The 27,677-nt window shown below is 39.6% G+C and overlaps 2 protein-coding genes across 3 annotated transcripts in view; both read left to right on the forward strand.

Annotated features, from left to right (window-relative positions):
• The first annotated feature begins 5,112 nt into the window (after positions 1–5,112).
• Tpc1 (Thiamine pyrophosphate carrier protein 1) lies at positions 5,113–27,121 on the forward strand. 2 transcript variants are annotated; one of them, XM_073970014.1, is made up of 3 exons: positions 5,113–5,821; positions 25,247–26,404; positions 26,479–27,121. In XM_073970014.1, the coding sequence occupies exons 2-3, from the start codon at positions 25,677–25,679 to the stop codon at positions 26,804–26,806; spliced, it is 1,056 nt and encodes a 351-aa protein (XP_073826115.1). In that variant the 5' UTR covers positions 5,113–5,821; positions 25,247–25,676; the 3' UTR covers positions 26,807–27,121. The 2 variants fall into 2 exon arrangements, with proteins under 2 accessions (XP_073826115.1, XP_073826123.1); XM_073970022.1 differs by having other exon boundaries at positions 5,135–5,922; positions 25,140–26,404.
• Positions 5,703–27,677, forward strand: part of LOC141394836 (uncharacterized) — a 149,845-nt gene continuing 127,870 nt past the window's right edge. Inside the window, exon 1 of the mRNA XM_073969813.1 lies at positions 5,703–5,825. The gene's annotated coding sequence lies outside the window, so the exon portion shown is untranslated. The remainder of the gene's footprint in view (positions 5,826–27,677) is intronic.

Raw genomic sequence — 27,677 nt, forward strand, 5'->3', positions numbered from 1 at the left:
TACCCAAGAAGATAGCAAAAGGGCTAAGGAGGAACTTTACTAATATCAAAGAGATCTGGTCGTTCCGCTAGCAAGATAACTTTGCACATCTTAAAATATCTTCGAAACATACATCAAGTTCCAAAAAGGACTATATCGGATAACACCTTCGACCTTCGGTTATCTCGCTTACATAAGAAATTTTTACCGAACGCACTCCTTGTGGTACTGTTAAAAGCTATCTAATGTGGTCCGAGAGCCTTAAAAAATCCTACCATTACCAACAAAAATGTGTGACTGACATTGGTCCAACCTTTGCACATGTTTTCGTTCAAACCTAAATCAAGTTTGAAGATAGATAATCGGACAAGTCCTTCCGGTACCACCTTCCCACATAAAAGTTCTAAATTTTCGCTTAATTGCAGTTGAAGTCCGTTCGAGGTTTGTTTGAAGGTAGTCTATGGGATTCTGATTACAACGGTATAATTTTTTTCCGAGGCAAGTCCATGCTTGTGACTTTGGATGGATCTACTGAGGATTAACGATCTTTGAAATAGTTTACGCTTTCATAGACCCAACTTTGCTCTCGTTTGTTTGCACCTATGTCGGATGGTTTCCTAATAGTACGTTTACGTATAACCGGATTTAACCCTCTCATCCCCAAATTTTTTTTCCTTGTGCCAATAAGTATTTTGAAAACATATTGTTACGGAATTAGGTTTAACTAATCTCCGTGTAGACGTTGTTTTATTCCCCGATACGATTTGTGCCAAATAAAACAGGGTTCGTTTTAGATTACGTTTCTACAATGCTTTATTTACTTTATTACACTTATTCGGAACTGACTGTTATAGCTAAGTACACAGCTTTACTTTACTTCTTTACTAGTCGATGTTTACACTTCGGTATAAAATTCACAACTCAACTCGTCATTGCCAGTTCCCCTGTATTTATACCCCAAAGTCTCCCTGTTCTAGAGTCCTCTAGAACACATATGGCAACACCTCGAATCTGTGCAACGAACACACAGACGCACATTCGCACTAAGGCCGCCATCAGACCATCTGCTTTTTCACATGTATGACATCAGCTGTTCTGTATATTAATATACCCAAAGTGACAACATACATGTGAAAAAGCAGATGGTCTGATGGCCGCCTAAGCGAACAACCATACTCACATACATACATGGGGGAATACAAGCGGACGACAAGCACAGTAATGACGTAATTACAACAACAAACAAATGCAAGAAATCAAAAAGTGACAAACTAAACAATAATTACATGACTATGGCAAAACAAAATAAAATCACATTAATGAAAGGTAAAGAACTAGAATGATGAAGAGAGTTCTACACGGTAGTTGTTGTTGCTTAAATAAAGTAACTGCGTAATAAAAACTTTACGTTGCAATTCAAATTTTTAAATTAACGGAAATTAAACTAAACTAACTTAAACCGGTGTTTTAGTGTGCGGCATGTCGTTCGGACCTGGAGGAGGTTACATGTCAATGACATAAAGCCGTCTTTACGGGAAATAGTTTTTTTCTGATGAATAAATTTGTTCTTCAAAAATATGTATCCCTAATATACATCGAACATAGAAATAAATACATAAAATGTCGTATGGAATTTGACACTAACACTACAACCCAGTTCAGTCAGCTGGGTATTGCTGCTACCCTTTCTTGTTCTACCATGACTTCACACTGAATAATGCACGGTAGCTATGTTGATCGAGACACATCCGATATTTTTTTGTTGTAACAAGGTTAAACAGCCTCCTGAGTATACTTTTGAGAAAAATTCAAAGCAGAATATGTAAAATAGCGGTACTTAGACGCTCATAAAGGCAATGTTGCATGTATGCAACATCGGGGTGAGAGGGTTAATAAACTCACTGGGCTATAAATGTCAATTCCATTGTCTACATGTCAAATAAATCCTCATAAAGAAAAGATCATAAAATCTAAAAAATCTAATATAAACAGCCTATTATGTTCATCAACTTACTCAAATCCATCCAGTTTTGGATTTGAGGCAGATCGAAGTCCAGCGAAACAGTCTCGGAGACTTTGGATACTTCCTTAGTATTTTTTGGCTTCTTCTCAGTCTTCTTTGAAGTCTTGATCGAACACTTTCCTTATCTGAACAAGAGGTTTTCCCCGTCCACAGGGTTCCTCCTGTGGAATTGAAGTGGGAATTTCGTTGATAGGAATGTGAGGCTATGTGAGGATAGTTGCTCTCAAACTACCTCACAAACTTTATTTTCGACGTTATCGGCTTAAATTTTCTTTCGCTGATGGTATTCCGATGTTAATTAACGTGCCGATTGCAGTATTTACGCTCTCTTGTCTTCTTCTTGCTTCTTTGGCTTTGGCATTATTGAAGGTAAGAGGGATTAGTGAATCTCCATCTTATAGATGTGTGATTCTCCCTTATCACTTTCCTCATCCTGCGGATTTGTCAGGCGCAATGAGACAGTTCGGTTCAGCATCCTTTCCAAAGAATTGGAATGCAGTATCCTAACTGGAGACATGTATCAGTGCCGTGAGTATAGCTTCATCATCCTCTATCAGTGATAAATTTTCCCAAATGTCGTCCGGGATGCTATCCTTCTTGAGACTTTGAGGACATTTTCCTCAATGAGATTGAAGATCACCCTGTCTATTTAGAGTGCCATTTATGCCCTCCAGTTGCGGAATGTCGTCCGCGCCCATAGTTATATCAACAGGCATATCAGCCAGGTTTGAACAGCATTCACACGGACACAGTTGCCAAGGCCATTAGCTATTATTGTGTGAATGCAGTCATCGGAGTACATCCTCCATCTATCGCAGCTGAAGAGCGTCGGTTGCCACGACAAACCATAGTAGTTTTGGCTCAAATACGCTCGGGATATAGCAGTCGCCTAAATTCCTATTGAGTGGGAATGTATGTATGCGGCATGGGCCCGCACGACACTAAGCACCTATTCAACTGCCCCGCCAAACCTACTTATCTAACTCCATTGGACCTGTGGTTACATCCCATCGAAGTAGCCACTTTCCTGGAACTGGAGATAGACCCAGAGCCAGATTGAACAGGAGAACGAACATACAAACATAATAATAAAACACTGTTACAACAACAACGGATGTAGGTGCTGGGGCCATAATAGTAAGGGAGAGTGATGTTGATGAACTTGTTGAAGTTAAGACTGAGGATATGAAGACATCCTACATCAATCGAAGTTTTATATTCGGGTTCAATCGGATTTTTGAATAAGGTGGTTCTACGCGTCACCTGTCGTTTTTGTACTTTTAAGGACCAGATCTCGGTATGTATGGACTTACCCCAGATAAAATATATACATATATATTTTTTTTGTGTTCGTAACAATAACTCTATCTGTGTAAAAATGTGAAAGAAATCGCAGGGTCGCGCCTATACCCTATATAACCCCAAAATTTTCTTATACATATGGTCTGTTCCTTTACATTTGAAAATGGTAAAACCGGTAAAAGTTGTAAACTGCTCCCATATGAATTGTAGGCATAAGACGAGCTGGCCACCTATGCTCGGATCGAAATGAAATTTTTATCGCAGGTAGATCTCGTCACCCTGATCACAAATATATATAATATTTGTTGCGGAAGTCCATACTTCCCGAGATATGGGCCTTTGAAGTTCCAAAAATTCCCTTGTTAAAGGCCAGCTGATAAGAGAAAAAATTTAAATTTAAAAAAAGTTGTTTTTTTTTTGCTAGTTTTGCACCTGTCCATAGGAGAAAGTCTTAAATCCCCGGCCGAAGGCCGGCTACTTAAAAAAAGTACAAGTTTAAAAAAAATTTTTTGAGCATAGTGCGTCAACTCAACTTGTTCCGAATTGTATTGTGTCTGAAGTAAAGGAACGCTTTTCGAGTAAAAAGTGGTAAAACTTGAAGATTCTTGAACGTAAAGGAGCAGAGCTATAAATAGAAGGATTTGATTACAAAAATATAGAGATCTTAAATCCCTTCCTTAACCATAGATAGTGCTTTTGATGCCGATTCCAACGATATATTTCTTTTGTTGAGGAAATGTATACTTACCGAGATATACATACGTCTCCAAAGTTTCGAAAATTCCCTTGTTTACTTGGTCTTATGCCACACGCTGAAACTTGCATTAAAAACTTTCCCATTTTATAGGGGTTCCTAAATCGAGTTTCTTACTACAGCAATTTAATAAAATTACTGTAGAATGGAACTCGATCTAAATGTGAGAACACAATGAAAAATTCAGAAATTCGAGAGGAAAGAGCCCCTCTCTACTTTTTCCTCCCCGCTCTCACCCAAAAACTCAATTTTTTTACCGCAAATTTTGCGCGTGTGACTACTGAATACGAAAACTTGCGATTTAAGGAAATTTTTGTATTTTTTCTGCAAAGGGTCGGTAATGGAAATTTGTCCCCTACTTTCTTTAGGTCATGGCACAATTACCCAGGTAGTGGCATCGTAAAATTTTGAATATGTTATGTCAAAACTTTATGCTGATGGGGAAATTACAACAAAAATAATTTTTTTAAAAGGGATTTGACTTTTCATATTCGATCAGCTGGTGTGATACCACTACCTGGTAGTTCTGCCATGCTTTAGGTAAAGGTGTTATTTTTATAAATTTATTGTTCAAAGTGCGAATTTTTAATAATTAATTTTTCGAAACACGAATTTTTTGAAGAAAAATGTAAAAAAACATAAAAAGGCCTATTGTGCACATCATCCCATCATACGTTCACTACAAATACAACCATGTGTGTGTTTGTCTTTGCTAAACAGCTGTTTATATCTATTGTGAATGATTACTGAAAACATGTGTTAGGGATTTGTTTACTTTATTTTGTTGTTGTTTTGTATATTTTAGATTTGAGATTTTTATTTCATTCAGAAGAGCGTTCATCAAAGTTTATTTCTATCAAATAAGATTATTCCTCCATATAAGAAAGAAGGGCAGTCGTTATTCTTTAAATTTAAAACAAAATATTTAAATTTATGATTAAAATTACAGAATAGTGGATAAATGTTTGAATGAAAGGATAAATAATCTGAAGTGTTTTAGATGATTATGAACTAGTTCATTTGTACGCCAACATCTCAACACTTGTAATTTTTTGTCTTGCTGGAAATTTCACTTTGACGTAACTTGTTGTGAACCCTACGAAGAAGACAAATAACGCGATAACAGGTCCATAACCAATCAAAATAAACCTGAGTGAAGTCAAGCATTTTAAGCTCCCCAGCAAAGTAGTAAATTAATAAAAACAGACTGCATAACAGCAGTAAAGGGCCAAAGTAAAGAAGATTTAATAATGAATGGTTGTAACTGTTATTGTTGATTATTGGTTAAGTTTCAAGACAGCGGGGCGGCGCGGATATTGGATTTTTGCCAAGCCCTGTTGGAGTGTGGACGAGCGAGCTGAGCTCAAGACTGGACAAGAGAAAGTTGAGAAAAAAAGCGCCGACTAGCATGAATGAAAACCATTTACACTCAGCTCGAATCAACAAAGAAGCATAGCAAACAAACATTCGCCCGACTAAAACTACAAATCTATTAAAACGGTTTTTAGTAATAAAACAGGTGTTTGTGGTGGAAGTGGTTTAAACAAAGCGCAGTTGCCGAGCGGAATATGCTGTCTGAGAATATAGTGTTTGTTTACTTTTTACGATGACCAAGCCGGAGTAAAGTGTATCTGAACAAAACACAAATGGATTCGATTACAGCTTGAGTAATAACAAAAAACCATAATCCAAAAAACTTTCTTTTATGCACATTGGATAATTGCATTTTATGCCAAGTTTTGGTTGTAATTTTTGGTGCTGTGGTAAGTCATGAGACTAAAAAAGTCCTACACATTTAATTTTAAATTTACTAATAGCTTTTTGTACGTGTAGCTAGATGTTTAAACTGTAATTATAAATAATTGTATTTGTGTAATGTGATTGTGTCATTAATGATAGTATTTGTGGATTTTTGTTGCCAAAATGTTTTAATCATAATCACTTCTCAAATTTGTAGCAAGATTTTTCCTTTTGATATCTGGCAATTTTCTCATTAACATTATGACCCTAGGTATCTAAAAGATCTTATTAATAGCTTTTGAATTTTCATTCATAAAACAATCACGTACGCATCACTGCTCATGCGTGCACTTTGTGGCTGGCTGGCATACTCAGATTTAGGGCTTAATTTTCCAGACACATACGTGCATAATTTTGTTGAAGAGATTCCGCCATTATACCTAGTCGGTGTTTTTATAACAACTGCCGAAAAAAAGATGCTCTCCACCAGACAAAGAAAAGGTGTGAATGTCAAAATAGTTATTTAAATATTTGACACCTGTCGAAAGACCACATAGTTCCATAGTGCGTAGAAGACATTGATTACATTGTTTTTTTCAGTGGTATAAATAAACAATTTTAGATCTTGAGTTTTTGGTTTTAAATCTTGTTAGTAGCTCTTTGTGTTTTTTCGCAATGCTTATGCTACGTCCAAGTGTTGTTGTTGTAGCAGCATCCAAACTTACGTAGAAGCATAGGTTGAAATATGAAAACCAAAATACAACAATAATATTGGGTTGGTCACAAATTTATAAATATTTTTAGTTTATTTGAAGTTGTGAACTTTTTACTCATCATCTTCGATTCATTTGCATAAAGTAAAATTTATACATTTTGAATAGTTAATTTATCTATTTTCATTTAAAACACAAATTCCTTGGTAGCTTGTTAAAATTTCAAGGTCAAATACTAACCGTTACATGGGAAACAATAACAAGTTTTAAATTGGGCTAATTTATGTGGTTTTCTGAGAAAGAAGAATAAGTCGACTTTGGATTTTTAGCAATACTTTTTATCCAGATATAACGTCTTCTACGCAACGGAATACTCTAACAGACATACACATATTGCAAAAACAATACTTAGGTTGAATATCGTTTGAGGTTAGGTTGGGGGCTGTGTAGAGACTTATGTGACGACTACGTTCAATTCCCACGGCAGCGGGTTCTCTGTACCGGATTGACCCGGGACCACACAACATCAGCGTTCCGGCCAGCGGCTGCCACCTCAGTGTACATGTGTTTGTATTTGTTTCGTTTTTCTGTGCTGGGAGCGGCATATCTCGGAATGTCTGCTTCGGATTCTTTTGGTCCGTGCCGGGACGGAGGAAAACCCAGGACCAATATATTTGTGCTCGGTTTGTCACATCCGCATCTTCACCCATATCCAATCTTCGGTGAGATGCAATAGATGTCAGGAGTGGGTGCATTTAAGGGGTTGCTCTGGACTTGCCCATGCGAGTTACTACGATAGGGACTTTGTTGCTGCATGCTGTGTGGATACAGTCCCCAGTGAGTCGTCATGGAATTACGAACCTCCCTCGTCGTCTGATTATGAGACTCCCCGCAGTCTCCTCGACAACAACCGCACATGCAGCCTTTAACACCAGCCGTTGCTGTTCCAATCCCAGAAAATGCCTCCTTTTTGCAATGGGCTCCGAGGTAAGATCGATGAAATAGTGGACTTTATGAATCGGAAGAAGATCAAGGTCGCGGCGGTGCAGGAAACCATGCTGAACGACCACAGCTCAGTACGTTGTGATGGTTACAACGTAATTAGGAAGGAGGTGGGGGATTAGCTTTCCTTTCGCACCAGTCTGTTCAATACAGACCTATCTCGCTTGAGCTTGCCTCTAATGACCCGTACATGGAATGTATGGGGGTAGCAGTCAGATGTGGAACTGCCGAGATAGAGTTGCTGAACGTATACATCCCGCCGAGAAATAGCTGTATCTCAGATTATAAGCCTGACATTAGCCCGCTTTTGGTAGGTCGTAATCGTCTGGTCCTGGGGAACTTTAATGCGCATCATGAGATGTGGCATTCGGCCCTCGGAAACGACCTGAGAAGTATAGCGCTGGCTGAGCAGATTGATAGCTCTACGTTTTGCTGGGTCAATGAAGACGCCCATACCAGAGTTAGAGGAGCGTGTCACAGTTCGCCAGACATAACCATCGTGTCACCTGGTCTGACAAATGACGTCACCTGGCAACCCGTCATTTCCCTTGGATCAGACCATCTCCCCATAATTGTCTCCATCAGCAGACCACCCGATTTCATCACCTCTGAACGCCGCACATTCGTCAATCATGGGAAAGCTGATTGGCCGAGTTTCAGAGAGTTCACCAATCACCGCTTCAGAGAATTGCCCAATCCTTTTGATGTTCGGGTAGCGGAAAGGACGTTCCGAGACATCATCAATGCTGCAGCCGCTCGCCATATACCTACTGGTCGAATACCCGAAGTAAGACCAAATTTCCCAGCAGAGGCGACGGGATTAGCAAATGAGCGTGATGAGCTTCGACGAACCAACCCCGACGACCCCAGAGTCAGGGAGCTGACACTGGAAGTTAACAGGCTGGTCGGCGAACATAAGCGGAACAAGTGGTTAAATCATCTGAAGAGTTGCAACATTGGAGCCGGTATAAGCAAATTGTGGACAACGGTTAAGTCACTCTCGACCCCGGAAGGAGGAATGACAGGACCTCAGTCATGTTCGGCGACGTTACGTTGACTGATCAATTCAATCGACTGTTTGTCGAGCACCCCGAGAGTGACAGGGCGAAGAGAAGAGTGTTACGTCGCATTAGATCTCTTCCTGCCGAGAATGAACCACCACAGTTTACAATGGATGATGTTGCGAATGCCATCAGGAACGCTAAATCATCCAAAGCGTTGGGCCCTGACGGAATTTCCATGGTAATGTTGAAACAGCTGGATGAGCCGGGAGTGGAGTATCTCACTAAAGTTCTCAACCTGTCGCTAGCCACCCTTATTGTTCCCGAAGTCTGGAAAATGGACAGGGTGGTCCCGCTACTGAAGCCAGGCAAGGATGCCAGCAAATGTGAATCGTACAGGCCGATTTCGCTTTTGTCACCTGTAGCGAAGACCCTTGAGGCCTTAGTCCTCCCCAGCATTAGAAATAGCTATCAAGTTGCCGATCATCAGCATGGATTCCGTAAGCAGCACAGCACGACAACTGCTCTGCACGCAATCTCCACACATATTTGTCGAGGACTCGACCAGGAGCGGCCGTGTGATAGAACAGTGATGGTGGCGCTTGACTTATCAAAAGCCTTTGATACTGTCAAGCACTCCACGCTGTTCGGGGACATCGAGCGGACAACCCTTCGGCCAAGTCTAAAACGTTGGATAATCAACTATATGTGTGATCGCCAGTCGTATGTGGCATTCAGGAACAAGAAATCCAGGCCCCGTAGAGCGAAACAGGGAGTTCCCCAAGGAGGGGTGATATCTCCGGAACTGTTTAACCTCTACCTTTCCTGTATTCCGCCCCCTCCAGGCGGCATTGAGATCGTGACGTATGCGGATGATTGTACGATCCTGGCGTCAGGTACCTACCCTGATGACATCTGTGAGAGACTGAACTCCTATTTAACCGATCTTACCACCTTTTTCCACCCGAGGAATATGCAGATATCCCCCACTAAATCGACGGCCACTCTGTTCACCACATGGACGGCACAGTATAGAAGAGAGTTGAATATCAGGGTCGATGGTAACAGAATTCCGTCCACAAACTGACCCAAAATTTTAGGGGTCACATTCAACACCACTTTCACGTCGTCTGCGCATGCCACAGCTATCTGCGATAAAATGAAATGTAGGAACAAGGTCCTCGAGTCCCTAGCCGGCAGCACTTGGGGTGCAGATTTCAAATAAAATAATTCGAATTACAAATGGAACAATTCGAATTACAAATGAAATAATTCGAATTACAAATGGAATTATTCGAATTACAAATGGAAGAATTCAAATTTCAAATGGAATAATTCGAATTACAAATGGAATGATTCGAATTTCAAATAGAATAATTCGAATTACAAATAGAATAATTCAAATTACAAATAGAATAATTCGAATTACAAATGGAATAATTCGAATTACAAATGGAATGTTACGAATTACAAATAGAATTCTCGAATTACAAAAGAAATGTTACGAATTACAACTAAAATGTTTCGAATTACATCTGAAAAAGGTGTATATACCATTTTGAAACTAGATGCACGTTGAGAGGAATATTCGGTCACTCCATTTTTATTGGTCCGTAGATTTTTTTCAGAACTTCGGGGCCTTTTTGTTTTGAAGTAGGTATTTGCCCTTGGAACACATATCGCTGTAAACAGGATCACAACAAGTACTTTCGGTAAACATGTTTGAGTATCCAAAAATGTTGAAATTTTTTGAGTATGTTACCCAAAGATGTTGGCCGATATAGACGCTTTTGAAACTGAGGGCAAAGTTTCGGCCAAATCGGATATTAAATTCGTAAGTTGTAGCACTCAGTTGTTGTTGTAGCAATGCAAATATGTTCGTTAGTATATTTTATTCAGTTATCTGGTTCTGGTTACTCTGTGTCTAGATTCAAAAATTCTGCAACCTGGACTGGCTGTGTCCATAAATGATAAGGATACCGTTTATCGTGTCGCTCAGTTACAATGCAAAGGGCATGTGTTGGATATCGTGTCAATTATTCGGGCTCAATACAAATTGAGACGGCTGCATCGTTCGGGTCTTAGTTAGGCTAAAATCATTTGTGTTTGCGTTGTTAGCTGACGTCCATCTGCTGCTATGGAGTACGTCATTCACACTGTACCTTTTGTACTGTCTGCCCAACTGCATCTGTGCGAATGCTATTCAAGCCTGCTTGATAGGCTAATTGATCTATAAGTTCTCGTTTATACTTTTGGACCAATCTCTTAAGATCATGAAGATCTCTTCTGACGTGCCTGAATGGGTGAAGCCAACTAGATTGTGGCAGGGATGTTCACCCCAATCGGGTACTGCATCGACAACATCTTGTTGTGTTGATGTACCGGTAAATTCATTGCCTTCTCATGAAGATGGTCCACTGGTGTTTTGAAGAGGTATTCTGTTGCAGTCCTCGGGCGGCATTCTGCCATTCTGACAGGCTTGAATATTCTTCCACTGTGTAACGCTAACATTTGCGTACCACACGGGCGCTGTATAGCTTACCACAGACCTATTGTTTTTAAGAGTCAATAAGGTTTCCATGTCAGCAACCCAAATGCTGCCCACCCGCGACCTGCGAACCTTGTTCCTAATGTTGATCTTGTGTGTTTTGTGTGCATATGGCGTGTAATGCTATTGTGGTACTGTGCATTTCTGGAATCCATGCCGATGTTAGGCAACTGATGCTCATCATGGGGATGAGTAGTGCCTGCATAAACTTCGACACTGTAGAAGTGCACTTGCCATCATATTTCGTTTTCATTACTATCATGTTTTACTTCGTAATAATCATGGAAAATATTTGAATTTTGTTGGCAACGCCCCCTGTACGTGGAGATCTTGTGAAAAGTATCTGGTTATTTTCTTGCTTCTGAGAATTTTCGCATTACGCTCCCTAAACTACCATCTCTCACCTGGAAAGCTGCTAATTCAGCCCATCCATCTCGAGGTTTCTTTACCTAAAATTAAATTTATATCGGCCATTTTTGCCGTTCCTCCTTGGTCAGACAACTTTCGAAATAAGACTATTAAAAATTTGAATTGAACCATATAACCTTTAAATGTTGGATTTGTTTTACCTGTCTCAGCTTAGTAGAAACATTTGGTAAATTGTTCTTTTACCTATTTGGGGACAGGCAATTGACACCGTGATATGGTAGATGTAAATTACTTCAAACCTCGATTCGCTTACCATCATAATTTCATTATTGACGTCATCAGTAAGGATTGATATTGAATAAATGACCATCAACTACATTGCAATTTCAATCATCATTATTACATCTCCATTATCCTTCTCATTTGAATTGAGTCGTAATTATTGTTTTTACTAAGCCTGGGTATTATCAGACATTTTCGGTTTAGCATCAAAAGGAAAGAAAAACTGACCTTACTCTATCTCCCAAAATCAATCGCAAAATATTGGAGACTTTTGATTTCTTTGTGCATTTGATTTGTCGTCCCTCCCTCCCAACATCGTGTGTGTGCAAAGGTATCACACAACGAACATAAGAAAACCAGTTGTCTGTTGCCTTCAGTTAAACCGCTAATTTGCCTTTGGTCGTACGGGAATTACGAAATATTTGCCCTTCGAATGATATGAAAGAAAAAACCTGCGAAAATCGTGGTCGCTAGAACGAATCAACGTGGTTTTTTTATCTTGGCCAAGTTTTTACTAATGCGCTATTTAAAAATCTGTGCCTAAATGTTGTCGAGAAAGTGAAGTGTAAAACTTGGTTGTTGAAGGTCAGTTTTGGAGGAAAAAAGAACAGTGCCATACGGATTACAGTGCGCTGTTTTATAATATTAAAATCACCAAGTTCCCTAGTGTGATTTGGTATACCATGCAGCAGATAGCTTCTCGAGACTGAAACCAGCATAAATTCGTCTATCAGCAGTGTTATAACCTTAAGAAACGAGTGTAAATTTTAAATAGTTGCTATTCCAATTGAACCAAAATACTTTTTCTACTTCGCGTACGAACGGTTCTTCTTTAAAACATAAGCTTGGAGGGTTTTCTCTCCCTTGTGAATCACGACTGTTTCCATGCATAAACAAAGCTAAGCGATATATGAAAATTTATTTTGATTCAAGTGGAACCAGCAACATCAGCATTATCTTTAGTGTAATTTCGTTTTACTCTTTTCTACCAATTAAATTTTGCCATTTGCGTTTTCGAAGTAACTAGAAGCGAGACTCGGTACAACATAATCTAAACATCAGTGCGTTTTGTATATCGACCTCCAACGGTACAATTGGGTGGATGCCCCTTTCCCCCAACATAATAACCAGTTTATTTAGCTGTTGTGAGTGTCGTCTCTAGTTATTTCGATTAACGTAGTCAACTTCCCAATTCAGTGGCTAATGAGTGTTGTTTTGTAGAGTAAATGTGCCAGCGCCATTAACATAGCTATGGAATGTAAACAATAATTTAAAATCCGTGATTTCATGCTCTCTTTATTAACATACTCTTATATCACCCGATCTCTTCATCATTAAACATTGACCATCAGCACTCAACGAAAGATCTTTCGGCGTGGGAGACTGATACACACACATACATAATTGGAGTAAACTGTGAGTATTCTCTTTTGTATCTTTTTCTTTATCGGCGCTTAAGTATCTTTAAGAATAGCAAAACAACAAGCTATTGTGCCTTAAGATGGGTCGTTACACAAAACATTAGTTATAATATATATTTCTTAGTTTCAACAACAATTTTAATTATTCTTATATATGCATGCGTTTTTTGAACACTATATCATTTATTATTGCCCATCACTTATTATTAATATAAAAAAAAACAAACAATAGAATTAGCTAAATCTTAAGATGAATATACATATAACATCTGGAAAGAAATGCTTTCACAGAACTTGAACTATAAATGTTTTCTAATAAATTAATTATGGATTCTGCCTAAACTTTCTTGTTTCCCTGTTTGGTGCCTGCTCGGCCTAATTAGTTAAATCACTGTAACTATGGGTGTCAGTCGATTATACATTCTAACGGAACTTAAAATACCTCTGACCAGGTTGGGTGGGCGAGATAGACCAAATAACATCTCTGCGTCTATCGACTTAAGTATGCCAACGAACATCCTGTCTACTTCTATCGTCTAGCCTTTCTTTCCCCTTCAACCAAGCACGTATATAAATTTAAAATAATCTCTTGTAGCAAGATTCTAGCGAGCTGAAGCATCGAACCTGCCCCTCCGACGAGCTGACAGGCCGGATAAAATACGTGCGCTCGCTTCACTGTTGACATCTGAAAAATCATGAAAGGTTATATGCTACATAATAAGTTATTTTTGGCGCCCAACGTGGGGCCCGAATTGAGACATTTAATCTGTTTAAATACCATCTTCTGGGATCAAAGTCTTTGTTTCCAGAATTAAAATTTCGGCTCCGTTTACACATATACAAAAAATCTCTTATTTCCTCATCATTACTGTCTAGTTCTCATATTTTTCAATGAGGTTGTTTTCAAATATGGAAAATGCCTAGAATCATAAGTAACAAACTTATTTCTTCGCAACCTATCTTGTTCTAAATAATCTCCCTCTTCTATTTCCATCTGATGTTTCTGAATTGTTCCTGCCTTTAAGGAATGCAGTGTTTGGACATTTTTGCTGGACCTGACCACAGGCCAGGGCAAATCAATTACATCTAGCTTCTTTACCAGCACCAGGATTTTCGAAACGAAGTAGCTTTCGTCCGGTCTGGTAGTATCTTATCCTATCATTCTATATTTTCATCTTCGTTTGTTGGCAAATTTATAACATTATAAGTGACTTATATAACGGGTTAGCTGTGTTATCAAACAGGGAATAACTAAAAATACATATCACTAATTTGCTATTGGCTTAATTTCGCTAAGAAGTTAATCCTATTTCCTTACTTAAAGCAAGCTTTTCACAAACCACAATATTTTCGTATGTAAACGATGTCATTTGGCAAAAGTTTATTTACCCAGAACCTTGATTAATTGCTAGGGTTATAATCGACAAATTATAGGAAAAAATACTTAAACCTTTTTTTTAAGATTATAAATGACTAGGGGAAAATACGGTCATCTGGAAGCAAAGTGAAATTAGGTACGGTTGGCCTTCATATAGAAGGAACAAAGTGCAATTGTTTTTCTTTCGTTTGAATACATTTTTCTTTCTTTCTGAAGTACTTATCTCGTCGTCTCAAATTATTTTATTATCATTAATCGGCTAAACATGTTTTTTTAATAACTATTTAGACCCAAATTGTATTCTGTGTGACTAATTGCTAGGAAAGCATTAGATATTCACGCCTCCATTTTTGCCCTTGTTTTTTTTCTGAAAACTCTTGTTTGGAGAAGGGGAATCTTAGGGTAGCGGGGGTAAAAATTGTTCTGTTATTACTGTTGTTGTGTCGGGTGTTACTGCGGGGGTATATGACCAGGCAGTGAATACCCTGCGTTTATACCATTGCCCTTGCTGACTTACCCTATTTCGTCAACAAAGCCTGCACCTGTGAGTTTTCATGGTGCTGCCTTAGCCTAGAAAAAGGAAAATCTCTTTGTCAATTGTTTATATACAAATTGTATATATCTCCAATTCTGTATCTGTGTCATTAATACCTTCAGACTGCTCGGATCTACTTGAATTCGGACACACTTTGCATCTTAATATATAGCTTTCATAATTTGGATTTGTTTTTCATACTATGGCATCGGCAGCAGGTGACAGTGCTACGGCTGCAGCTGAATTTTCTTGTGATGCTTGTGAGGAAGCAATTGTTTCAAGTACCACAGCTCAAAAGCTTCAATGTGGTCATCTATTCCACAAAAAGTGTTTGGAAAAAAGCATAAAGACGAGACCGTATTGCCCTATCTGTAATGTTAGGATAGGAGCAGATCCAGCATCCCCAAGCTCTTCTCAAGGGAGAACTAGATCTCAAACAAAACAGGCCAGTGCGGCAGTACCGACTGGAAATGCTCCTCCACCTCAGGCACCTGCACCTCAGGCACCTGCACCTCAGGTACCTGCAGTTCAGGCAAATGCCCAAGGATCTACTGGCAATGAAGTTCTTCAGTACGAGATAGTGTCACAGATTGTGACTAATTTGGTGTCAGCACAGCAGGACCAAATGATGGCCAGTCTAACTGCTCAATTGAACCACCTCATTGAGGTTAACGTTGCTAAGATGTTACCATCAGCATCACCCAGACAGCCGCACCATCATACACCCCCACATCAGATGCCCACCCTTCCAGCAGTGGAGGAGCAGACTTTCAGGGATTTGTTGGGTATTGGCTCACATTCAGAGCGACACGCCGTTTTACAGAATAGGCCGCCACAGAATCAAAGTTATTCCAACCTTAATACGTCTTCCCACGGTAGTTCTTCTTCGTCTTCAGACTTAATCTCGCGGCCAGATAAGGTACTGCAGATTATGTCTAATTGGAAGTTGAAGTTTAACGGAGGGATAAACGGGCTTTCCGTTGAGAATTTTATTTATCGCGTAGAAGCTTTAACGGCTCAGACGCTGCAAGGAAATTATGACCTGCTCTGCGGAAATGCCAGCTCGTTATTTGACGGTAAGGCCAGCGATTGGTTCTGGCGATACCATCGCTCGGTCAGGGCAATCAGGTGGTCCGATCTGTGTAAAGCCCTTCGCGAACAGTATCAAGACTCTAGAACCGATATAGATATCAGGGAAATGATACGCGAACGCAAACAAAAGCCCAATGAATCGTTTGACACGTTCTACGAGTCCATTGTGGCCCTAACGGACAGGTTGAAGACTCCCATGAGTGATGAAACGCTGGTGGAGACTCTTCGTAGAAATTTACTACCAGAGATCCAGCATGAGATCTTGAACCTGGAAATAAGAACCCTGCACGTGTTGCGCGATACCTGCCGGAGGAGAGAATTTTTCATGCAAGACATGAAACGGAAGCTAGGAGCAAGTCTGTCCAAACCATGTTCTCTAACTAGGAGAATTTCTGAAATTGAAGGGGAAAGTGGCAATGCACCTACCGACGACAGGTTGTCCAACGAGGAAATTTCCGTTTTGAATCTGGTTTGTTGGAATTGTTCCAAAGCTGGCCACAGATACCAAGAGTGCCTGGAGGAAAGGTCCGTTTTTTGTTATGGTTGTGGGGCCCCTAATACGTACAAACCGAACTGTGTCAATTGTGCATCAAAAAACGGCAAGTCGGGTGCACAAAAGAGTGCACATCCGACAACAAGAACCCAGATATCAGAGCTGGAATAACCATATTAGCACGACCACCTAACAATGTCCCTTCATCAGACCTGCCTGCTGCTAAATATTGCATCTCCGCAAGCTCTGATGATTCCAACCAAAAACTTGATTCCCGTGTTGTCATGTCCCTAAAAGAATCTGAACCCAAATCTTTCCCATTAAAACCTTTGCACGTCAGGATTCGAGAATACAACGTGGCTCGAAGTAGAATATTCAATGAGCCAATTAAAAAAACCAGGTCCGCAGTTCGTATAAAGACTTTTTGGGGTAGGATTAAAACTTTGAAGAAAAATTTGGTATGCTCTTTGCTCGATCGTCCGTTAGATGTACGTCCTTACGCGGAGGTAACTCTATTTGGAAAGAGGATTCTAGGCCTTCTGGATACTGGGGCTTCAATATCCTGTATCGGATCTGGAGCTGCTAAAAACTTCCTGGAATCCAAGATTCCTTTTAAGAAAATGAAGGCTACCGTCCGTACCGCGGATGGCAAAGGACAAGAGGTAATAGGATTTGTGGAAACTCCTGTTACCTTTAAAGGGAATGACAAAACCATTACGATATTTATAATCCCTAGCTTGGATCGCGATCTTTTCCTAGGAATTGACTTTTGGGAGGCTTTTGATCTGTTACCAGACGAATTTCGCCATATGAAACCATCATCTCCAATACGCCTTGATGAAATTAATGGCCAGATTCCTCTTTCTTTCACTGAGAAGCAGCGTCTTGACCATGTCGTCTCGCTTTTTCCATCATATGCCAAGGAAGGTCTTGGCAGAACCGACGTCTTATGCCACAGTATTGACACCGGTGAAGCCAGGCCTATAAAACAACGCCACTTTCCTGTATCACCTGCCATAGAAAAGCTAATTTATGAGGAGCTAGATAGGATGTTAGCATTGGGGGTGATAGAGGAAAGTAATAGCGCTTGGTCTTCGCCAGTAGTGCTTCATAGGAAGCCTGGCAAAAATAGACTCTGTTTAGATAGCAGAAAATTGAACTCAGTGACCGTGGGTGATGCCTACCCGTTACCTCAGATCGACGGAATCCTGAGCAGGTTACCCAAGGCCCAGTACATTACCAGTTTGGATCTGAAGGATGCCTTTTGGCAGATCCCTTTGGACCAGAAGTCACGGGAGAAGACAGCATTTACCGTCCCGGGGAGGCCGTTATATCACTTCAAGGTTATGCCCTTTGGGTTATGTAACGCCCCCCAAACAATGTCCCGGCTAATGGATAAGGTGATTCCACCGGAACTGAGGGCGGAAGTGTTTGTCTACCTCGATGACCTTCTGGTCATATCGGAGTCTTTCGAAAGGCATCTGGAGGTACTGGGACTGGTCGCAAGGAGGATTCGTGAGTGTGGCCTTACCATAAATGTGGAGAAAAGCCACTTTTGCGTGCCAGAGGTCAAATATTTGGGCCATGTGGTTGGTTACGGTGTGATCCAAACGGATCCCGATAAAGTTTCCGCTATAACTGATTTTCCAGTCCCTAGATCGATAAAGCAGGTTCGCCGGTTCTTGGGAATGACAGGATGGTATAGAAAGTTTATAAGGGATTATGCTTCTATTACCACACCAATAACTGATTTGTTGAAAGGAAAGAAAAAGTTTGTTTGGCCCGAGGAAGCCCAAAAAGCTTTCGAAGTTTTGAAGTCTTGCCTGAGCTCAGCCCCTGTCTTACATAGCCCGAACTTTTCGCAGCCGTTTTTCATACACTGCGATGCGAGTAAGACAGGAATAGGAAGTGTATTGGTACAGAAGAACGCGGAGGGTGAAGAGATTCCTATAGCATTTATGTCAAGGAAACTCAACAAAGCCCAACGCAATTATTCAGTTACCGAACAGGAGTGCTTAGCCGCGATGCTAAGTGTCAAAAAGTTTAGACCGTACGTCGAAGGGCATGAGTTCACTATCATTACTGACCATGCGTCATTGAAGTGGCTCATGTCCCAGACAGATCTAAGTACTAGGCTGGCTCGGTGGGCTTTAAAACTCCAGGGGTACCGATTCAACATTCAGCACAGGCGTGGTAGTATGAACATAGTCCCGGATACTCTTTCTAGAGCCAACACGGAGGATTTGTCCGGGTTGTACCTAGAGAGTCTGTCTGAGGTTGAGAATAGCGATGGATTCTTTATCGATCTGGGGTCTGCGCATTTCAAGTCCGATGATTATCGTCAGTTGTTGAATAAAATTGAAAACAATAAAGATCAGTTACCTGACCTCAAGGTAGTTGATGGCTACCTCTACAGGCGTACAGAACATGCGACAGGTGAACAGGTTCATGATGACTTAGCCTGGAAACTTTGGGTGCCGAAGGCGTTAATTCCGGAGGTGCTGCAGAAAGCCCATGACCATCCATTATCCTCTCATTGTGGCATTAACAAAACTCTCTCTCGAATACGCCAGTTTTTCTTTTGGCCCAATCTAGCCGTTGATGTTAAGACGTATGTGAATAACTGTGAGACCTGCAAGACAGTAAAGCACCCCAATACCGTTTTGAGACCGCCGATGGGAAAGACATCTGACACTTGCAGATTTTTTCAGAAACTCTACGTGGACTTTCTGGGTCCGTACCCACGATCTAAAGGGGGTAATATCGGAATTTTTATCACCCTCGATCATTTCTCGAAGTTTCCATTCATAGTGCCGGTTAGGAAGTTTACTGCGGAAGTTGTTGTCAAATATCTTGAGTCTGAGTTGTTTCACACTTTCGGCGTACCTGAGACCATTGTTTCTGACAATGGCTCTCAGTTTAAGTCGGTCATTTTTAATCAGCTACTAAAGCGGTATGGTGTAAGTCATACCTACACAGCCATCCACTCTCCTCAAGCGAATGCTTCAGAGAGGGTGAATAGGTCTATCATAGCGGGGATAAAGTCATATATTAAGCCTGACCAACGGAATTGGGATGAATTTCTAAGTTCCATCTGTTGCTCGTTGAGGTCTTCCAGGCATTCTGCTACCGGAGCTTCTCCATATTATTTGGCTTTCGGTCAAAATATGGTTACGAATGGCGCAACCTATTCTCTGCTCCGTCAGCTAGATATGTTAGAAGATCGTGCTGTAAGATTCGATCGTAATGACTCCCGAGAAATAGCAGCAAAGAAAGCATCTGAAAATGTGCAGAAACAGTTTTGTCGGAACGAAAAGACTTATAACCTTCGCTCAAAGGAGGTGTCTTACAACGTCGGCCAAGAAGTTTATAGGCGTAACTTTAGGCAGAGTAGCTTTCAACAAGGTTTTAATGCCAAACTGGCCCCCACCTTTCTCAAAGCTAGAGTTAGAAACAAACTTGGAAACTCATATTACGAGTTGGAAGACTTGAAGGGAATCTTCCTTGGTACATACCATGCCAAGGATATCCGGCAATAGGTGTCTTCGTTTTAGATTTGCTCGTATGGCAAGTGGGAATCAGCTTCTGGTATGTATTACACCCCCGAAGTCTGATTTTGGCAGGGGGGTGTGTAGAAGTGCACTTGCCATCATATTTCGTTTTCATTACTATCATGTTTTACTTCGTAATAATCATGGAAAATATTTGAATTTTGTTGGCAACGCCCCCTGTACGTGGAGATCTTGTGAAAAGTATCTGGTTATTTTCTTGCTTCTGAGAATTTTCGCATTACGCTCCCTAAACTACCATCTCTCACCTGGAAAGCTGCTAATTCAGCCCATCCATCTCGAGGTTTCTTTACCTAAAATTAAATTTATATCGGCCATTTTTGCCGTTCCTCCTTGGTCAGACAACTTTCGAAATAAGACTATTAAAAATTTGAATTGAACCATATAACCTTTAAATGTTGGATTTGTTTTACCTGTCTCAGCTTAGTAGAAACATTTGGTAAATTGTTCTTTTACCTATTTGGGGACAGGCAATTGACACCGTGATATGGTAGATGTAAATTACTTCAAACCTCGATTCGCTTACCATCATAATTTCATTATTGACGTCATCAGTAAGGATTGATATTGAATAAATGACCATCAACTACATTGCAATTTCAATCATCATTATTACATCTCCATTATCCTTCTCATTTGAATTGAGTCGTAATTATTGTTTTTACTAAGCCTGGGTATTATCAGACATTTTCGGTTTAGCATCAAAAGGAAAGAAAAACTGACCTTACTCTATCTCCCAAAATCAATCGCAAAATATTGGAGACTTTTGATTTCTTTGTGCATTTGATTTGTCGTCCCTCCCTCCCAACATCGTGTGTGTGCAAAGGTATCACACAACGAACATAAGAAAACCAGTTGTCTGTTGCCTTCAGTTAAACCGCTAATTTGCCTTTGGTCGTACGGGAATTACGAAATATTTGCCCTTCGAATGATATGAAAGAAAAAACCTGCGAAAATCGTGGTCGCTAGAACGAATCAACGTGGTTTTTTTATCTTGGCCAAGTTTTTACTAATGCGCTATTTAAAAATCTGTGCCTAAATGTTGTCGAGAAAGTGAAGTGTAAAACTTGGTTGTTGAAGGTCAGTTTTGGAGGAAAAAAGAACAGTGCCATACGGATTACAGTGCGCTGTTTTATAATATTAAAATCACCAAGTTCCCTAGTGTGATTTGGTATACCATGCAGCAGATAGCTTCTCGAGACTGAAACCAGCATAAATTCGTCTATCAGCAGTGTTATAACCTTAAGAAACGAGTGTAAATTTTAAATAGTTGCTATTCCAATTGAACCAAAATACTTTTTCTACTTCGCGTACGAACGGTTCTTCTTTAAAACATAAGCTTGGAGGGTTTTCTCTCCCTTGTGAATCACGACTGTTTCCATGCATAAACAAAGCTAAGCGATATATGAAAATTTATTTTGATTCAAGTGGAACCAGCAACATCAGCATTATCTTTAGTGTAATTTCGTTTTACTCTTTTCTACCAATTAAATTTTGCCATTTGCGTTTTCGAAGTAACTAGAAGCGAGACTCGGTACAACATAATCTAAACATCAGTGCGTTTTGTATATCGACCTCCAACGGTACAATTGGGTGGATGCCCCTTTCCCCCAACATAATAACCAGTTTATTTAGCTGTTGTGAGTGTCGTCTCTAGTTATTTCGATTAACGTAGTCAACTTCCCAATTCAGTGGCTAATGAGTGTTGTTTTGTAGAGTAAATGTGCCAGCGCCATTAACATAGCTATGGAATGTAAACAATAATTTAAAATCCGTGATTTCATGCTCTCTTTATTAACATACTCTTATATCACCCGATCTCTTCATCATTAAACATTGACCATCAGCACTCAACGAAAGATCTTTCGGCGTGGGAGACTGATACACACACATACATAATTGGAGTAAACTGTGAGTATTCTCTTTTGTATCTTTTTCTTTATCGGCGCTTAAGTATCTTTAAGAATAGCAAAACAACAAGCTATTGTGCCTTAAGATGGGTCGTTACACAAAACATTAGTTATAATATATATTTCTTAGTTTCAACAACAATTTTAATTATTCTTATATATGCATGCGTTTTTTGAACACTATATCATTTATTATTGCCCATCACTTATTATTAATATAAAAAAAAACAAACAATAGAATTAGCTAAATCTTAAGATGAATATACATATAACATCTGGAAAGAAATGCTTTCACAGAACTTGAACTATAAATGTTTTCTAATAAATTAATTATGGATTCTGCCTAAACTTTCTTGTTTCCCTGTTTGGTGCCTGCTCGGCCTAATTAGTTAAATCACTGTAACTATGGGTGTCAGTCGATTATACATTCTAACGGAACTTAAAATACCTCTGACCAGGTTGGGTGGGCGAGATAGACCAAATAACATCTCTGCGTCTATCGACTTAAGTATGCCAACGAACATCCTGTCTACTTCTATCGTCTAGCCTTTCTTTCCCCTTCAACCAAGCACGTATATAAATTTAAAATAATCTCTTGTAGCAAGATTCTAGCGAGCTGAAGCATCGAACCTGCCCCTCCGACGAGCTGACAGGCCGGATAAAATACGTGCGCTCGCTTCACTGTTGACATCTGAAAAATCATGAAAGGTTATATGCTACAACACTGACGATGAGAGGGAGATCGAGTTGCACGATTCACCTATGCTGTCATCCTTGCTTGATTTCAGTAGCGGGATCACCTTGCCAATTGAGACACTGTTTAAATACTCAACCTCGGGTTCATTTCCTTCAGTTGTTTAAACATTGTCATTGAGATTCCGTGTGGGTCCAACGTTTTTGATGGTTTCACCTTTCGGATGACATCTGAAACATCGCTCTTCGTAAATTGTGGTTGTACATTCTTAGCTGAGAGGACTCTCATATGTCGTGGCACGCTCTCTTCATCCTATCACTCACGGGGTGCTCTATAAATTTACGGTTAAAATAACAGGCACATCTTTTCGTATTTGGCACTACCGCGCCTTTGAAAGTAACAGTCGTTCTATCACACAATTCACTTATTCCTGTGGCAATGTTGCAATGATCTAGCCACTTTTTCGAGTTATGTTCGCCTACTAGCCTGTTGACTTCAAGAGTAAATTCGTAGGACGAAGCTCACCACGCTCATTTGGTAGTTCCGTCGCCGCTGCTGGAAAACTTGGTCTGATTTAGGGTACTTGACCAGCAGATATGTAGCAAGCGACTGCATCAGTGATTATCTCCCGGAAATTTCTCTCCAGCTACCCGAGGATCTGAGGAAATGTACAGCTCTCTGAAGCGGTGATTGGTACATTCTCTGAATCCTTGCCAATCAAATGGCTCCGAAAAGTTCGGAAGTCATAGGTTATGAAGTCAGTGGTCTATTAAGGTATACAATGATAGGAAGATGGCCTGAGCTAAGTGTAATATTAAACCGGGTGCTGCAAAGGCGATGTATGGCGAACAGTGGCAATCTCCTCCTCTTATCCTAGCAAGAACGTCTTTGTTCACCGTACAAAATGTGGAACTATCAATTTGCTCGGCCAGCGCAGTACCCCTCTGGTCATTGCCTAGGACGAAATGCCAAAGCTAATGGGGTGAGCATTGAAGTCCCTCAGCACAAGACGGTTATATATTCCCAAAAATGCTAAATATCGCGACGTCGGGCAATATTTTTTTTTTACGATTCTATTAGCTCAGGGGATAGCTGTCTCAATAAGTTTTCCAATGGTACCCATGTTGCCCTTAAAAGAACCTAAAAAGGATATTTTTACAGGGAAAACCATTTTTGAATAGCCTTACACCTGGGAAGTTTTTGTGGATTCTGAAACTTTAATGTTCAGAGATGAAAAAGATAAAAAAAAAAAAAAAAACAAAAAATCGCTGGAGCGCTTTTTAAATAAATCGCGATTCAAGTTGAAATTTTTAGGGATTTTTAGGTTTTCACGATTGTGCTTGGAATCCGCAAGTCCTATCGAAATGGAACTAAAGAAAATGTTGTAGCTATGAAAATTCCCTACAAGATTGACCTTTATGATAATTTCATAGGTTTTACCGTTAATGAGATATAGAAGTTCAAATTGGGACAATGCAATGGCTGTATCGCTACCTTATAAAAAAAGTTCATACATAGTGCGCCTTAACTAACTTTAAATGAAAACCGCTTACACCTGGGAAGTTTTTGTGGTTTTTGAAACAGCCATGTTCATAGGTGAGAAAAATCCAAAAACAAGAAAAAATCGCTGGAGAGATTTTAAAATAAATAGCGGTCAAAATTCACATTTTTAGGTTTATTTTAGGTTTTCGCGATTTTGCTTGGAAACCGCAAGTCCTATCGAAATGGGACTGAAGAAAATGTTGTAGCTATGAAAATTCTCTAGAGGATTGACTGTTATGATTTGTTCATAGGTTTTACCATTTTTGAGTTATATAGATGTTCAGATCCCATTTTTAACTTTTTTGTTAGGTTTTCACGATTTGCTTCAAAACGTTAAGTCTTATCGAAATGGGACTAGAGAGAATATTTTACCTGTGAAAATTCTCTACAAGATTGGCTTTCGTCATTTTTTCCTAGGTTGTACCTTTTTCGAGATATATAAGTTTATGTTGGGAAATTGCAGTCATGACAGGATGATATAGTCAATGCATTGTCCCAAATTGAACTTCTATATCTCAATAACGGTAAAACCTATGAAATTATCATAAAGGTCAATCTTGTAGAGAATTTTCATAGCTACAACATTTTCTTTAGTTCCATTTCGATAGGCCTTGCGGTTTCCAAGCAAAATTGTGAAAACCTAAAAAAACCCTATCCCGATCTGCACTGAGTTGTAAATACTTTAGATAGTTTTCTATGATTTACTAAACATAAAACCACTTCCTCCAAAATTGCACTTATATTTAAGGTAATCGTCATTACACTGTTTTTCAAAACTCATCTTGACCCAAGTGAACTTTTAACCAAAATCTGTCAACAATTAGCTTATTTTTTACACACATTCAAATTTGTTTAGCTTCCTCTACAGCATAAATTTTGTTTTTTTTACCTTTTTGCAGTTCCTCCAAAACAAAAAAGACTTAAAACAATTTCTAAAAAATAATCATCCAAACTGTGATTTTGACTCTGATGATCTGTGTGGTGTACAACCTTAACTGGCAGTGGCCGTAATGAACTATTACTTCATTGTATATCTTAAATACCTGAGCGTAACGTCTCAACATACAAAGAAGACAACGACGACGACATAACGCATAACAATACATACCTCTGAAATCGACAGACGGGACAGACAGACAGACCCACACACCAAAACATTTCATTCATACATTCAACAACGAAAAAAAGTGAAACTCTTTGCAATCCTCAGTTGTGAGTTAATGCTTGGACACAACACACAAGAAAGCCAAAAGCAGCAGCTCGCTCCACTACGCACATTCTCCATAGACCTTTAGACGACAACATATTACAAAAACACTCTGTTTAAAGATGACACCCCAAGTGAGTACAACAGCAAATGCTTCTGCAGCAGCAGCGACGACAACAACAACATCATTGGATCAACCCAAAACACCAGTCAAGAAACGTACCCACAGCAAAAGGGAACAATTTCAACAAATTATTGCCGGAGGTTTGGCAGCCGCCATTACCAGATCAACATGCCAACCATTAGATGTTTTGAAAATCCGCTTCCAACTACAAGTGGAGCCGATTGGTATAGACCCTGCCACGGCATTGGCCAAAAAATCTAAATATATTTCCATTACCCAGGCGGTAAAAACCATTTTCAGGGAGGAGGGTCTATTGGCCTTTTGGAAGGGCCACAATCCAGCCCAAGTGCTAAGTGTTATGTATGGCATATCTCAATTTTGGACCTATGAACAATTGAGTTTGTTTGCCAAACAAACTGCCTACCTTAAGGATAAACCAAATCTATCCAATTTCATATGCGGAGCCATTGCTGGCAGTACAGCTGTGATAATTTCAACTCCCTTAGATGTGATAAGGACACGTTTGATAGCCCAGGATACCAGTAAAGGTTATCGTAATGCCACAAGGGCTGTGGCATCCATAATACGCAATGAAGGACCACGCGGCATGTATCGTGGCCTGTCCTCTGCTCTACTGCAGATAACACCGCTTATGGGTTCAAATTTTATGTTTTATAGGTTATTTTCACAGTCGGCATGTAAAATGTTCCATGTGGAAGAAAGGAGGTGAGGAAAATGATGCAATTTTGTATTAAAAAAAAATACCAATAATGAAATATATTTTTTTTTTTGTTTCCCAGTCAACTTCCCACTTGGACTCTTCTGATAATGGGGGCCTCATCGGGCATGCTGTCCAAGACAATTGTCTATCCCTTTGATTTGATCAAAAAACGTTTACAAATTCAAGGTTTTGAATCGAATCGTCAAACCTTTGGACAAAACATACGCTGCACCGGTGTCTATAGCTGTCTGCGTGAAACCATAAAGCAGGAAGGTGTTCGCGGCCTGTACAAAGGTGTTGCTCCCACCCTACTTAAGTCCAGTCTAACAACAGCTCTCTACTTCAGTATATATGATAAATTGAAACAAATCCAGTGGATACCAGCAGCTAACAACAAGTCCAGTTAGAAAATAGACACACACGAACACAAGCACACACACACTAGAACATGCACATTCAATGTGGTTATTAAACACAGGATATTTAATAACCGTCACATTTCTATTCTTTTAAAAAGACATTTCTTTTGTTTTAGTTTTTATTGTAAATAGTTTATAATTAGTACAATTTAAGTTTAAGAACAAAGCGTTGTTGTTGTTTAATTTTATCATATGATAATTATTATATACATACATTCTTTATTATTATTTTTTCGAAAAATTTTTAAACGATATTATTTTAAATAAAATATATACACACTAATTTTTAAGGATAAATTAAAATATTTTGAAAAGTTTTAACCTTATTTGGATGACATAGAAATTTATTCTATTTTAGGAATGATTTTAGATTCCATATATGTACATATATATTCAGACAATTTGGAGTCAACCTAACTGTCAGTCTGGCGGGAGCACGATAACTCTCGAAAGGAGTGTCCGAGTTGGTCCAAAATTTGTACATCGTAATTTTTCCTCCAAACTTAGGAGATGAAATCAGAGCTCCGATTTACTCGCGAGTAAAATTTTGGGGTGAGGTGGTATTTTTTTTTTTGGGTGCAATTTTTTTGGTGGTTGTTTGGCAAGTTTATTAGGGGTGGGATAAGTTTTTGTTTGTTGGTGGGGAGGGGGCAAGTAACGCCCTCAATTTGCTCTAATTCGAGAAGAGCTTCACTCGCGAGTGGAATTCGAGCGAGTATTCGGAGCTCTCGATGGTGCTTACACCTGGGAAGTTTTTGCGGATTCTGCAACTACAATGTTCATAGATGAGAAAAATCAAAAAACCAAAAAAATCACCGGAGCGCTTTTTAAATAAATCGCGATTCAAGTTGACATTTTT

This window comes from Musca autumnalis, unplaced genomic scaffold, assembly GCF_047663935.1.
Source record: "Musca autumnalis isolate F117 unplaced genomic scaffold, ASM4766393v1 scaffold_1, whole genome shotgun sequence".
NCBI classification, from domain to species: domain Eukaryota; kingdom Metazoa; phylum Arthropoda; class Insecta; order Diptera; family Muscidae; genus Musca; species Musca autumnalis.

Excerpts from the sequence above, each read along its gene's own strand:
- Tpc1 (XM_073970014.1), top strand. The coding sequence starts at position 25,677 with ATGACACCCCAAGTGAGTACAACAGCAAATGCTTCTGCAGCAGCAGCG. Across the intron at positions 26,405-26,478 it reads TTCCATGTGGAAGAAAGGAG|TCAACTTCCCACTTGGACTC; the intron begins GTGAGGAAAATG and ends TTTGTTTCCCAG.